The sequence below is a fragment of the Scyliorhinus torazame genome, chromosome 17 (assembly GCF_047496885.1).
Source record: "Scyliorhinus torazame isolate Kashiwa2021f chromosome 17, sScyTor2.1, whole genome shotgun sequence".
Taxonomy (NCBI): domain Eukaryota; kingdom Metazoa; phylum Chordata; class Chondrichthyes; order Carcharhiniformes; family Scyliorhinidae; genus Scyliorhinus; species Scyliorhinus torazame.
Window position 1 is genome coordinate 12,098,640 of NC_092723.1, and position 15,538 is coordinate 12,114,177.

The 15,538-nt window shown below is 45.2% G+C and overlaps 1 protein-coding gene across 1 annotated transcript in view; it reads right to left on the bottom strand.

The window, feature by feature from the left end:
- The window catches only part of LOC140394559 (Fc receptor-like protein 5), a 136,352-nt gene that overhangs the window by 76,992 nt on the left and 43,822 nt on the right, over positions 1 to 15,538 (bottom strand). Inside the window, exon 7 of the mRNA XM_072481918.1 lies at positions 4,802 to 4,957. Coding sequence (XP_072338019.1) covers positions 4,802 to 4,957 — 156 coding nt within the window. The remainder of the gene's footprint in view (positions 1 to 4,801; positions 4,958 to 15,538) is intronic.

The following is a 15,538-nucleotide window of genomic DNA, read 5'->3' on the forward strand; positions in this document are numbered from 1 at the left end:
TAATGAACCAGGCCAAGTGTTGGATTTGGAGGTAGGAGAGCACTTTGGGGACAGTGACCACAATTCGGTGACGTTTACGTTAATGATGGAAAGGGATAAGTATACACCGCAGGGCAAGAGTTATAGCTGGGGGAAGGGCAATTATGATGCCATTAGACGTGACTTGGGGGGGATAAGGTGGAGAAGTAGGCTGCAAGTGTTGGGCACACTGGATAAGTGGAGCTTGTTCAAGGATCAGCTACTGCGTGTTCTTGATAAGTATGTACCGGTCAGGCAGGGAGGAAGGCGTAGAGCGAGGGAACCGTGGTTTACCAAAGAAGTGGAATCTCTTGTTCAGAGGAAGAAGGAGGCCTATGTGAAGATGAGGTGTGAAGTTTCAGTTGGGGTGATGGATAGTTACAAGGTAGCGAGGAAGGATCTAAAGAGAGAGCTAAGACGAGCAAGGAGGGGACATGAGAAGTATTTGGCAGGTAGGATCAAGGAAAACCCAAAAGCTTTCTATAGGTATGTCAGGAATAAGCGAATGACTAGGGAAAGAGTAGGACCAGTCAAGGACAGGGATGGGAAGTTGTGTGTGGAGTCTGAAGAGATAGGAGAGATACTAAATGAATATTTTTCGTCAGTATTCACTCAGGAAAAAGATAATGTTGTGGAGGAGAATGCTGAGACCCAGGCTATTAGAATAGATGGCATTGAGGTACGTAGGGAAGAGGTGTTGGCAATTCTGGACAGGTTGAAAATAGATAAGTCCCCGGGGCCTGATGGGATTTATCCTAGGATTCTCTGGGAGGCCAGGGAAGAGATTGCTGGACCTTTGGCTTTGATTTTTATGTCATCATTGGCTACAGGAATAGTGCCAGAGGACTGGAGGATAGCAAATGTGGTCCCTATGTTCAAAAAGGGGAGCAAAGACAACCCCGGCAACTATAGACCGGTGAGCCTCACGTCTGTAGTGGGTAAAGTCTTGGAGGGGATTATAAGAGACAAGATTTAGAATCATCTAGATAGGAATAATATGATCAGGGATAGTCAGCATGGCTTTGTGAAGGGTAGGTCATGCCTCACAAACCTTATCGAATTCTTTGAGAAGGTGACTGAACAGGTAAACGAGGGTAGAGCAGTTGATGTGGTGTATATGGATTTCAGTAAAGCGTTTGATAAGGTTCCCCACGGTAGGCTATTGCAGAAAATATGGAGGCTGGGGATTGAGTGTGATTTAGAGATGTGGATCAGAAATTGGCTAGCTGAAAGAAGACAGAGGGTGGTGTTTGATGGGAAATGTTCAGAATGGAGTTCAGTTACAAGTGGCATACCACAAGGATCTGTTCTGGGGCCGTTGCTGTTTGTCATTTTTATCAATGACCTAGAGGAAGGCGCAGAAGGGTGGGTGAGTAAATTTGCAGACGATACTAAAGTCGGTGGTGTTGTCGACAGTGTGGAAGGATGTAGCAGGTTACAGAGGGATATAGATAAGCTGCAGAGCTGGGCTGAGAGGTGGCAAATGGAGTTTAATGTAGAGAAGTGTGAGGTGATTTACTTTGGAAGGAATAACAGGAATATATACATAACATAGAACATAGAAAATACAGCACAGAACAGGCCCTTCGGCCCACGATGTTGTGCCGAACCTTTGTCCTAGATTAATCATAGATTATCATTGAATTTGAATTTGCGGAATATTTGGCTAAAGGTAAATTTCTTGGAAGTGTGGATGAGCAGAGGGATCTCGGTGTCCATGTACATAGATCCCTGAAAGTTGCCACCCAAGTTGATAGGGTTGTGAAGAAGGCCTATGGAGTGTTGGCCTTTATTGGTAGAGGGATTGAGTTCCGGAGTCAGGAGGTCATGTTGCAGCTGTACAAAACTCTGGTACGACCGCATTTGGAGTATTGCGTACAGTTCTGGTCACCTCATTATAGGAAGGACGTGGAGGCTTTGGAGCAGGTGCAGAGGAGATTTACCAGGATGTTGCCTGGTATGGAGGGAAAATCTTATGAGGAAAGGCTGATGGACTTGAGGTTGTTTTCGTTGGAGAGAAAAGGTTAAGAGGAGACTTAATAGAGGCATACAAAATGATCAGGGGGTTAGATAGGGCGGACAGTGAGAGCCTTCTCCCGCGGATGGAAATGGCTGGCACGAGGGGACATAGCTTTAAACTGAGGGGTAATAGATTTAGGACAGAGGTCAGAGGTAGGTTCTTTACGCAAAGAGTAGTGAGGCCGTGGAATGCCCTACCTGCAACAGTAGTGAACTCGCCAACATTGAGGGCATTTAAAAGTTTATTGGATAAACATATGGATGATAATGGCATAGTGTAGGTTAGATGGCTTTTGTTTCGGTACAACATCGTGGGCCGAAGGGTCTGTACTGCGCTGTATCGTTCTATGTTCTATGTAACTAACAGGGTAATTATTCTTTCAACAATGATAATTGGGATTGACTTGTGGAGTATGAATATGTAGCAGTTAAATGTGAAATTCTGAATTGTCAGCGTCATTTTGTTCCTCTTTTTCGAGCCCTGTGTCGATCGAGATGACTTCCGTTCCACTGCCAAACCAACCCACCCCTAACCTGCTGCAGTTCCATCAAAGGCTACCATTCCTTTTGGCGCCACTGGGGCCAGAAGGCTGTGGGCCATTGGGTTTACTGCCAGTTTCTGGAAATGGGTTTTCCACAGTGATGGGGCAGTCTCACCTTTGGCCTCAAGCCCCATCAGCCATGTGGGGGCAGGGTCACCCCTTGATGCCAGGCCATCAGGGACCACACTCCCATTAGAAAACCCATGCTCAGGCCAATATGTTATCCTTGCTCAGCTCAGTACTGGGTGGTGCACAGTTACGAGCATAGAACATAGAACAATACAGCGCAGTACAGGCCCTTCGGCCCACGATGTTGCACCGAAACAAAAGCCATCTAACCTACACTATGCCATTATCATCCATATGTTTATCCAATAAACTTTTAAATGCCCTCAATGTTGGCGAGTTCACTACTGTAGCAGGTAGGGCATTCCACGGCCTCACTACTCTGCGTAAAGAACCCACCTCTGACCTCTGTCCTATATCTATTACCCCTCAGTTTAAAGTTATGTCCCCTCGTGCCAGCCATTTCCATCCACGGGAGAAGGCTCTCACTGTCCACCCGATCTAACCCCCTGATCATTTTGTATGCCTCTATTAAGTCTCCTCTTAACCTTTTCTCTCCAACGAAAACAACCTCAAGTCCATCAGCCTTTCCTCATAAGATTTTCCCTCCATACCAGGCAACATCCTGGTAAACCTCCTCTGCACCCGCTCCAAAGCCTCCACGTCCTTCCTATAATGCGGTGACCAGAACTGTACGCAATACTCCAAATGCGGCCGTACCAGAGTTCTGTACAGCTGCAACATGACCTCCTGACTCCGGAACTCAATCCCTCTACCAATAAAGGCCAACACTCCATAGGCCTTCTTCACAACCCTATCAACCTGGGTGGCAACTTTCAGGGATCTATGTACATGGACACCGAGATCCCTCTGCTCATCCACACTTTCAAGAACTTTACCATTAGCCAAATATTCCGCATTCCTGTTATTCCTTCCAAAGTGAATCACCTCACACTTCTCTACATTAAACTCCATTTGCTACCTCTCAGCCCAGCTCTGCAGCTTATCTATATCCCTCTGTAACCTGCTACATCCTCCCACACTATCGACAACACCACCGACTTTAGTATCGTCTATAAATTTACTCACCCACCCTTCTGCGCCTTCCTCTAGGTCATTGATAAAAATGACAAACAGCAACGGCCCCAGAACAGATCCTTGTGGTACTCCACTTGTGACTGTACTCCATTCTGAACATTTCCCATCAACCACCACCCTCTGTCTTCTTTCAGCTAGCCAATTTCTGATCCACATCTCTAAATCACCCTCAATCCCCAGCCTCCGTATTTTCTGCAATAGCCTACCGTGGGGAACCTTATCAAATGCTTTGCTGAAATCCATATACACCACATCAACTGCTCTACCCTCATCTACCTGTTCAGTCACCTTCTCAAAGAACTCAAAGAGGCATGACCTACCCTTCATAAAGCCATGCTGGCTATCCCTGATCATATTATTCCTATCTAGATGATTATAAATCTTGTCTCTTATAATCCCCGCAAAGACTTTACCCACTACAGACGTGAGGCTCCCCGGTCTATAGTTGCCGGGGTTGTCTCTGCTCCCCTTTTTGAACAAAGGGACCACATTTGCTGTCCTCCAGTCCTCTGGCACTATTCCTGTAGCCAATGATGACATAAAAATCAAAGCCAAAGGTCCAGCAATCTCTTCCCTGGCCTCCCAGAGAATCCTAGGATAAATCCCATCAGGTCCCGGGGACTTATCTATTTTCAGCCTGTCCAGAATTGCCAACACCTCTTCCCTACGTACCTCAATGCCATCTATTCTATTAGCCTGGGGCTCAGCATTCTCCTCCACAACATTATCTTTTTCCTGAGTGAATACTGACGAAAAATATTCATTTAGTATCTCGCCTATCTCTTCAGACTCCACACACAATTTCCCATCCCTGTCCTTGACTGGTCCTACTCTTTCCCTTGTCATTCGCTTATTCCTGACATACCTATAGAAAGCAGCGTTGGCTTCGTATAAAGCTTAAGCCTCGCAGGTTTTTCTGACAAGGGAATTGAATATAAATTTCAGTATTTTTCCAATCTGTACAACACACATTGATTCAGAGAGATTTTTTTGATTGCTGTCAGCATTGTATTTTTGTGAATGAATAGCCACATTCGAGCAGAGAATGAGGGCCTCACCTTTGGAAAGGTGCAAACATAATGATAAATGAAGATCTTTGTCTCCAGTTTCTGAATGTTATTCAGCCATGTGGAAGCCTTTGGGAAGCTTCTGTGATGTCCCTGGTACAACAGTTGACAGTTCCATTGGCCCCTGAGAAAACTGCCACCCAGTTCCTGGAAGGTAGATCAATGCTCAGAGCTGTAGGAACTATAACCACATTTCACAGCACAGTTTAACTGATGACTGCCTCAGGTCTTTTGGGAATCTGTGTCGATCAATCCACACATTTTCGCTCAGTTTTGGCCTTTCCTTTGCTCTATGATTCATTAGATTCCATCCAGTTTAGTGAATGCTGTGTCTGGGATAAATTACTCACGGTGTGCTTCGTATGAAGCCTGTTCTCCTGTTCACTGTTTCTTCCAGCTGTACCGCATGGAGCACAATAATGGATCAACGTTCATGATGTTTACCTCAAACAAACCCTGTAGTAAAGCAGAACTTCTTCTCCCAGTTGCAAACACAACTCTTCATTTAGTAACTAACGCCTATTGTCCATTCACAAGTTTCTGTCACACACCAATCTTGAGAATAGCAACACATTTTTCTCACGGTTAAACCACCATGAGGAGCAACAACTTTGAAACCATTGTTTTCAGAGTTCAAGTCTTTTTTTACGTTGGTCGTCAACCATAATCAGGTTGCCCTTCAGTCTCTTCTGCTCCAACGAAAACAACTAAAGCCTATCCTGCCATGATATGCAGACATGCAAATAATGATATACAGACAGGCAGCTAATGAACACAGAGAACAGGACATGACCAATGAGCAGGCAGGGCACTCAGGGGCGGTATCTCACTATAAAAGGCACGAGGCACTCACACTCCGCCTCTTTCCACTGATGAACATCTACAGAGTGAGTCAGGGTGTATGTACAGTAATACACCTCCAGCACGTGGCTAAGAGCTAGTCTGGTTCAGTCAGACAGAGCAACCACACTTAGGTTAGCAGAGAGTCGAACTCATAGAGAACCGAGCTAACTGTGCAACTGGTTCAATAAATCAGATTCAACTAACTTCAAGGTCTGGAGTATCTTTTGGTTAAAGCTGCGTCCAGTTGCAGCCTGTGTTATCCCACAGTACATAACACAAGACATCCAACCTCTCTTCAAACTAAAATGCTCCGTCCCAGGCAATATCCTGGTGAATCTCCTCTGCACCCGTTCCAGTGCAATCACATCCTTCTTATAATGTGATGACCATAACTGCATGCAGTACTCCAGCTGTGGCCTCACCAAAGTTCTGCACAGCTCCAACATGACCTCCCTGCTTTTGTAATCTCTGCCACAATTGATAAAGGCAAGTGTCCCATATGCTTTTTCCACCACCCTATTAACCTGCCCTTCTGCCTTCAGAGATCGATTTACAAACATGCCAAAGTCTCTTTGTTCCTCAGGACCACCCAGTGTGGTGTCATTCATTGAATATTTCCTTGTCAAATTGCTCCTTCCAAAGTGTAACAGCTCACACCTTTCAGGATTAAATTTATCCTGCCACTTGCAGCCCATTTGACCATTCTGTCCATATCTTCCGTTAGCCCAAGACTATCAGCCTCGCTGTTAATCATCCGGCCTATTTTGTGCCATCCGCAAACTTACTGATCCTTCCCCCCACATAGTCATCTATGTCATTTATATAAATGACAAATAATAGGGGACCCAGCACAGTTCCCTGTGGTACCCTGGCTTCCAGTCACTGAAGCAGCCGTCTGTCATCACCCTCAGTTTCCTACAGCTCAGCCAGCTTTGAATCCACCTTATCAAGTTCCCCTCTACCCCATGTGCATTTGCCTTCTTCATAAATCTCCCATGTAACACCTTGTCAAAGGCTTCAAATCCATGTAAACGACATCGACTGCACTACCCTCACTTAGTCAAGTGCTCAAAAAATTCAATCAAATTTGATCGAAACATCGAATCATCGGAAATAGGGGCAGAAATAGGCCATTCGGCCCTTCAAGCCTGCACTACCATTCAATATGATCATGGCTGAGCATGCAAATTCAGTATCCCACTCCCGCTTTCTCTCCATACACCTTGATCCCGTTAGCCGCAAGGATCACGTCCAGCTCCCTCTTGAATATATCCAACGACCTGGCCCCAACAGCTTTCTGTGGGAGAGAATTCCATAAGTTCGCAACTCTCTGAGAGAAGAGGTTCTTCCTCATCTCAGTCCTGAATGGCTTACCCCTTATTCTTAGGCTGTGACCACTAGTTCTGGACGTCCTCAACATCGGGAACATTCTTCCCGCATCTCTCCTGTCAAGTCCCATCAGGATTTTATATGTTTCTATGAGATCCCCTCTCATTCTTCTGAACTCCAGTGAGTACAAGCCCAGTCGACCCAGTCTTTCCCCATATGTCAGTCCCGCCATCCCGGGAATTAGTCTGGTGAACCTTCGCTGGACACCCTCAAGAGCAAGAATGTCCTTCCTCAAGCTAGGAGAGCAAAACTGTACACAATACCCAAGGTATAACTGTAGCAAGACATCCCTACTCCTGTACTCCAATCCTCTCGCTATGAAGGCCAGCGTGCCATTAGCTTTCCTCACCGCCCGCTGTACCTGCATACCAACCTTCAGTGACTGTTTCACCATAGCACCCAGGTCTTGTTGCATTTCCCCTTTTCTTCAAGCGCCACCATTCAGATAACAATCTGCCTTCTGTAATTAATAATATGGACAAATGTGTCATTTGAAACATGGAAGTCTGGCAATATCTGGTCTGAGAGAAACATGAGAGGATACAGGGCAAGATCCCACAAAGGGTTAACAGCAGCTGCCAGGGAAGGATTGTAAAATGCAGATAGCCTTGGTCAAGCAGGCTTAGCAAACAAGACAAACAGGATTTTGAATGAAGCCAAAAACAATGGCTCACACCTTCATTGAAAGTAATTATCTCAGTAAGGACCTGGAAAAGAAAGGATGAGATTCTAGGTGTGAAAATTTGCTAATACCAGGTAAATTAAAGAAAACTGGAGGCTATCAGTCTACGAGAAACTTAATTCAAAGCCAAAATCAAAGTCAAAATTGAGCTGAGGACACAATTGGAAAATAAAACTATAGAAATGACAGGAATTAAAAGTAACACCTATTGAAACCAAAGCATTTTGAACATCACAAAGGACACAATGTAATCAGATCTATGAGATGAAGTTATGTCAAAATGTATACTTCGTTGGATTAAAAGGTTTAGTTCAAAAGGTACTTTTTACAATCAAAGAAAATAAGAGTTACTTTACATGACATCAAAAAACTTAATTGTTAGAAAGCAAATATAAATCTCGAGACCAGGGCAGGAACTATCAGATTCAGAACCAGAACCAGAACTCAGAGAGAGAGAGAGGGGAGAAGCAGCTAGAGTCAGTCAGCTCGGCCATGGGAAATGGACAGGGCAGAGCAGCCGAGCTAAAATAGCTGATACATCTAAAGAAGACCAGACTTTAAAGAAGATTGATTGTCAAGTTGGGCCTGAAGGTCCCTTCAACCAACCAGAAGGATCCAGAAGCAAGATCTTTTTACTTTTCTGTAAAGACAGTGATTGCATCTTTTAGAAAGAAGAAAAATATATAATAATAAAATAACTTAAAAGTTTTAACCTGAAACAGTGGTTACTTAGCAATGCGGGACCCAGGATCGATGCTACTAAGTGGTAAGTAGATGAAATCTTCGGTGAAGGTATGGGTTATACCGGGGGATAACTTGAAAATATAGTTTGACCTGAATAGCACCCACTGAAGCTTGCAACGGAGTCGGGGAGTGAGAATCCCTGTTCACCATTTAGAAGGTCGGCCCTTTTTGGTATAGGGGGACTTCTAAGAATAGTGGTGAGTTTTCAAAAACACTTCCTGTTTTTGCCACCAAAGTGGATAACCTCACATTTACCCACATTATATTGCATTTGCCAAGTATTTGCCCACTCAACCAGCCTGTCCAAGTCACCCTGAAGCCTCTCCTCACAGCACACACTGCCCTCCAGCCCAGTGTTGTCAGAAAATGTGGAGATATTGCATGCAATTCCCTTGTCCAAATCATCAATGTATATTGTGAACAGCTGGGGTCCCAGCATTAAACCTTGCGGTACCCCACTAGTCACTGCCTGCCACTCTGAAAAGGACCCGTTTATTCCCATTCTCTGTTTGCTGTCTACCAACCAGCTCTTTATCCACGTCAATACATTACCCCCAATACCATAGAATATAGACATAGAACTTACAGTGCAGAAGGAGATCATTCGGCTCATCGTGTCTGCACCGACCCACTTAAGCCCTCACTTCCACCCTATCCCCGTAACCCAATAACCCCTCCTAATCTTTTTGGTCACAAAGGGCAATTTATCATGGCCAATTCACCTAATCTGCGCGTCTTTGGACTGTGGGAGGAAGCCGGAGCACCCGGAGGAAACCCACGCAGACACGGGGAGAACGTGCAGACTCCGCACAGACAGTGACCCAGCGGGGTTTCGAACCTGGGACCCTTTCGCTGCGAAGCCACGGTGCTATCGTGCTGCCCCTTTAATTTTGCTCACTAATCTCTTGTGTGGGACCTTGTCGAAGGCCTTTTGAAAGTCCAGATACAGAACATCCACTGTTTCACCCTTGTTCACACTACTGGTCACATCCTCAAATAATTCCAAAAGATTTATCCAGCATGATTTCCCTTTAGTTAATCCATGCTGATTTGGACCGATCCTGTCCCCACTTTCCAAATGCTGTTATTTCATCCTTAATAATTGACTCCAATATTTTCCCCACCACTGATGTCAGGCTAAACGGTTTCTAATTCCCTGTTTTCTCTCTCCCTCCTTTTCTGAAAAGTGGGGTTACATTAGCTACCCTCCAATCCATTGGAACTCTTCCAGAGTCTATAGAATGCTGGAAAATGATCACCAATGCACCCACTATTTCTAGGGCCACTTCCTTAAGTACTCTGAGATACAGAGCATCAGGCCCTGGGGACATATTGGGTTTTAATCCCATCAATTTCCCCAATACAATTTCCTGACTAATCAGGATTTCCTTCAGTTCCTCCTTCATGCTCGATTCTCTGTCCCCTATAACTTCCGGAAGGTTAGTTATGTCCTCCTTAGTGAAGACAGATCCAAAGTATTTGTTCAACTGGTCTGCCGTCTCTTTGTTGCCCATTATAAATTCACCCGATTCTAACTGTAAGGGACCTACATTTGTCTTCACCAGTCCTTGTCCCTTCCCATATCTATAGAAGCTTTTGCCGTCAGTTTTTATGTTTTCTGCAAGCTTACTCTCGAATTCTATTCTCCCCTTCCGAATTAAACCCTTTGTCCTCCTCTGCTGAATTTTAAATTTCTCCCAGTCCTCAGGCTTTCTTCTTTTTCTGGCCAATTTATATGCCTCCTCTTTGGCATCAACACTATCCTTGATATCCCTTGTCGGCCATGGTTGAGCCACCTTTCCCACCTTACTCTTGCGCCAGACAGCGATGTACAATTGTTGAAGTTCATTCGTGTGTTCTGTAAATGTTTGCCATTGCCTATCCACTGCCAACCCCTTAAGCATCCTTTGCCATCAAAGTTAACTTTCTTTAAGTTCCGAACCCTCAACTCAGACTTAACTGTGTCACTCTCCATCTTAATGAAGAATTCTACCATATTATGGTCACTCTTCCTTAAAGGATCTTCCACACGTTGCTAATTAATCCTCTCTCATTGCATAATAGCTAGTCTAGAATGGCGTACTCTCTAGTTGATTTCTCAACATATTGGTCGAGAAAACCATCCCTTATACATTCCAGGAAATCCTTATCCATCGTATTATTACCAATTTGATTTGACCAATCAATATCCAGATTGAAGTCATCCATACTAACTGCTGTACCCTTATTGCACGCATCTCTAATTTCCTGTTTGATGCCATCCCCAAACATCACAACTACTTTTTGGTGGTCTGTACATAACTTCCACTAATGTTTTTAGCCCTTTGGTGTTCCGCAGCTCCACCCATACAGATTCCACATCGTTCAGGCTAATATCCTTCCTTACTATTGCATTAATCTCCTCTTTTTCCAGCAATGCTACGCCACTTCCCTTTCCTTTCTTTTTACCTTTCCTAAATATTGAACACCCCTCGATGTTGAGTTCCCTCCCAGGTCACCCTAACCAGGTCTCTGTGATCCCAATTATATCATATCTGTTAATGATTGTCAGCACAGGTAATTCATCAGCCTTATTACAAATGCTCCTTGCATTGAGACACAGCACCTTCAGGCTTGTTTTGTTTACATTTATTGGCCTTTTTAGAATTATGATGTAATGTGGCCTTTTTGATTTTGGTCTTTGGATTCTCTGCCTTACACTTTTCCCTTTATTGTTTTTTTGTTTCTGTCCCCACCTTACTTCTCTCCAACTTCCTGCATCGGTTCCCACGCTCCTGCCATATTAGTTTAAACTCTCCCCAACAACACTAACAAACACTTCCCCCAGGACATTGGTTCTGGTCCTGCCCAGGTGCAGACTGTCCGGTTGTACTTGTCCCACCTCCCCCAGAACCGGTTCCAATGTCCCAGGAATTTGAAGCCCTTCCTCTTGCACCATCCCTCAAGCCAAGTATTCATCTTAGCTGTCCTGCCATTCCTGTTCTGACTAGCACGTGGCATTGGTAGCAATCTTGAGATTACTACTTTTGAGGTCCTACTTTTTAGTTTAACTCCTAACTCCCTAAATTCAGCTTTTAGGACCACATCCTGTTTTTTACCTATATCGTTGCTGCCTATATGCACCACGACAGCTGGCTGTTCACCCTCCCCCTCCAGAATGCCCTGCAGCCGCTCCGAGACATCCTTGACCCTTGCACCAGGGAATCAACACACCATCCTGAAGTCTCGTTTGTGGCCGCAGAAACGCCTATCTATTCCCCTTACAATTGGAGATAGATGCCCAAGTGGAGATAGATTCTCTCCTTCCAAATTTTCTCCATGAGTTTCCCCACCACTGATGTGAGACTCAATGGCCTGTAGTTCCCTGGCTTATCCCTGCAGCCTTTCTTCAATTGAGGGACCACATTTGCGGTTCTCCAGTCCTCTCCTGTGGCCAGAGAAGAATGAAAAATTTGGACCAGAGCCCCTGAAATCCCCTCTCTTGCCTCCCACAGCATCCTCAAAATGTGTCCACTTTTAAGCCTGCCAACACTTCCAATACCTTGTCTCTCCCTATGACAACTTGCTCAAAAACCTCACAGTCTCCCTCCCCAAGTTCCATATCGGCCTCCTTGGGTGAAGACAGATGTGAAATATTCATTTAACACCCTACCAACATCCTCTGGCTCCACCCACAGATTCCCCCCCTTGGACCCTAATGGGCTTTACTTTTTCCCTTGTAATCCTCTTCCCATTGATATACTGATAGAATATCTTGGGATTTTCCTTACTTTTACCAGACAGAGCATTCTCATATCCCCTCTTTATTCTCCTAATGGCTTTTTTAAGCTCCATCCTGCACTTTCAGTACTCCACTAATCCCTCTGTTAATTTGCTCCCCTTGTACTTATTAAAAGCCTCTCTCTTCCTTCTCATGGTGCAGGTTTGGCTGGAGTGTAGGTTTTTGGGTGTGCTGGAGATCCTGGGAGTATCGATTTCTGTGTGTCAGGATGTACTGCGCCTGGTCTGGTGACGTGGCTAAAATTCTGTTTCCCCCAGGCGCTTCGGATGTCCCTTCTCGAAAGCACTCAGTCGAGACATCCTGAGAGGCTGGATTTGTCTACTTTAGTGCACCATGGCCTGGCGATGAGCCGACTTTGGTACTTGGGTTGATATCCTGTTGCCCCCTCGGACACTCTCTTGATTGAATGAGCAGCCTGTTCTCTTCCTCATCAGTGGGTGCTCAGCGTGTGCCAGGGAAATATGGAACCAGGGTTGGATCCTGTCTTTTCGTTATCCTGTAGGTTACTTCCGGGAGTTCTGGCTCTTCCTCCTTCCTTTTTCCTTCTTGGGAGATCCGAAGGCTTGTTCATAATCTGAAAATGCTCTTACCGGTCCTCTCTGCACAAATGGATGGAATGATATTGATCTGTAATGTCCTGGAGGATTTGTTGGTGCACCATACATGCGTGGTGTGACGACCCGGATGTGTGGGCGTTCAGGCATACGTGTTAAAGCGTGCGGCGTTTCAACTCCCGGCCATTCGTTTTTGACAGCTGCAGTATTAACCTGGGTCACTTACCCGGATATTTGGTGAGTTTTTAACACCTTTTTATTTTCAGGGAAATGTTTCAGTCCAGCAGAGGTAGGAGACATCGGGAGACATTTTTTTGGTAGGTTAAAGTTCTATGTTATTCATGCTTAGCATTTATAACTATGTTAAAGATGCAAATAAAATGAAAGGAAGATATATTTTTATTTTTTTTAAACTTTGTTTTTTCATGAGGCTGTTAATTCCATTAAAAGGCACTTTACTGCAGTGTTCTTCAAACTTTTTTTCCGGGGACCCATTTTAATCAATCGGCCAACCTTTGGGACCCAACCCGCCCGACCTTCGCGGCCCACGCCGGCCGACCTTCGCGACCCACGTCGGCGGACCTGAGCGACCCACGCCGGCCGACCTGAGCGACCCACCATTTTCTCTTACCTTGTTTGCTGCTGATAAAAATGGCGGAAATGGTTTTGGGTCCCTTTGGCCCTCGTACACGCTCCTCCAATGGAACCTGTTGGATGAAGGTGAAGCCTTCCGGTGTCGGAAAGTATGGAGTCTCCATCTTTCCAAAGCTCTGCATTTTTTTCCTGTAACATTTTATCAAATAAAATCCCCCGAACTTGTAAAAAAAAATGAATAAAATAAATGAATAATAATCGCCTATTGTCACAAGTAGGCTTCAATGAAGTTACTGTGAAAAGTCCCTAGTCGCCACATTCCGGCACCTGTTCAGGGAAGCCGGTACGGGAATTGAACCCGCGCTGCTGGCATTGTTCTGCATTGCAAGCCAGCTGTTTAGCCCAGTGTGCTAAACCAGCCCCGAATAAAACCGCCCCGAACTTGGAAAACAAAAAGCTGCAGCCGTTTTTAAAAAAGCAGCCGCACAGCACATGCGTGCCCGATCATCGGCGCGCAGGCACAAAACTATGGGCATGTGCACCGATGATCTGGCGCGCATGCGCAGTGTGGCTGTATTTTCTTTACATGGTCGCGGCCATTTTGAAGGCCGCTTGCAGCCGGCGATATTAACAGCCGGCTGCTCGGCAGTTGCGCGCAGATTTGCGCGATCGGAAACGCCGCGATGGACAGCTCCATGACCCTCCCGACACCTGCCCGCGACCCACCCGCGGGTCGCGCCCCCCAGTTTGACAATGCCTGCTTTACTGTATAAAGTGAGTTTAAAGTCACAGAAGGTGAAAGAATGATTTTTTTTAAACTTTGGTTTGTCATGAGGCTATTAATTGCATTAAAGGAACTATAAGGTATAGAATGCGATAATCACTCGCTAACGAGTATGATTGTCCACCTCAGATACTCTATGTCACTGGCCCTGGGCTCTTTGGGTCTTGCATGGCTGATGAGCCCGATCCTAGAGTCGCATCTTCAACCATTCAATTGGCAGGAGTTTCCAAAAGGTGGGATCAGTGCTTGGTCACTAAGTCGCGGGTATTCCTTTCTCAGGCTCCTTTTCCGGGCTTTCTCTTGCCATCGGGTACTCTCAGAGAATTGTGATCCTTCAATTAGGAGGTTCCTCCAAATTGGTCTCTTCTGAGATAGGTCTCCCAGGCATTGACGTCTATGTTCCATTTCATGAGGTAAGCCTACAAGGTGTCTTTGAAGAGCTTGTTTGTCCTCCTCTTGCTCGGGATCCTTCCTTGAAAAGGTGAAGAAGATTTGCTTTGGCAGTCGCTAGTCTGACACCCTAAGCATTTGGGCTGCCCAGCAGAGTTGGTTTCGGATGATCATTGCCTCGATACTCGTGCTATTGACTCCTTCAAGGACACTAATTGCTTATTGTCACAAGTCGGCTTCAATGAAGTTACTGTGAAAAGTCCCTAGTGACCACATTCCAGCGCCTGTTCTGGGAGGCAGGTACGGGAATTGAACCCACGTTGCTGGCCTTGTTCTGCATTACAAGCCAGCTGTTTAGCCCACTGTGCTAAACCAGCCCCTCAGAATCACTTGCATAGTTAATGTTAGCACGCCTGTCCTCCCAGCTGATTCAGAGCTAAAGTACATTTGGATTTTGCAATGTATTTAAAGATGAGTTGTTTACGAGTCTCCCTAATGTAATGTTCATCCTTAGAAGCCTCAGTGATTACTTCAAATGCTTTAACAAAGTTTAATGCCTTAGGTGATATAGGCAAGCCTCCTGTAAGCTAATGTGAACTATCTGTCTGACAGGTATTGCAACAAATCAATCACCCATCCTTAAGAGTGTACTGCAAAAGGACGTCCTGAAATGATGTCAGAGGAAATGTGTGCCAGGGCACTGCGCTTCAGCAGCTGCTGCTTTCGGACTTTGAGCTTGTCAATTAACAATTGTCAAAACCCTCCCCTTCCCCTCCTCTTCCGTTCCTCCCCCTTTCCCTCCCTTCCCTTTACACATAGTCAGGACCGTTGAGAAAATATATTTTATTGCAAGAAATTTGTCAAAGTCGAGGCAGTTTTGTGTCATCGTTCAGCTGCTAAGGTTAAACGTTAAATTAAATGTTAACTGGTTTCAAAGTTTTGTATTTTTAAAAAACATTTAAGCTAT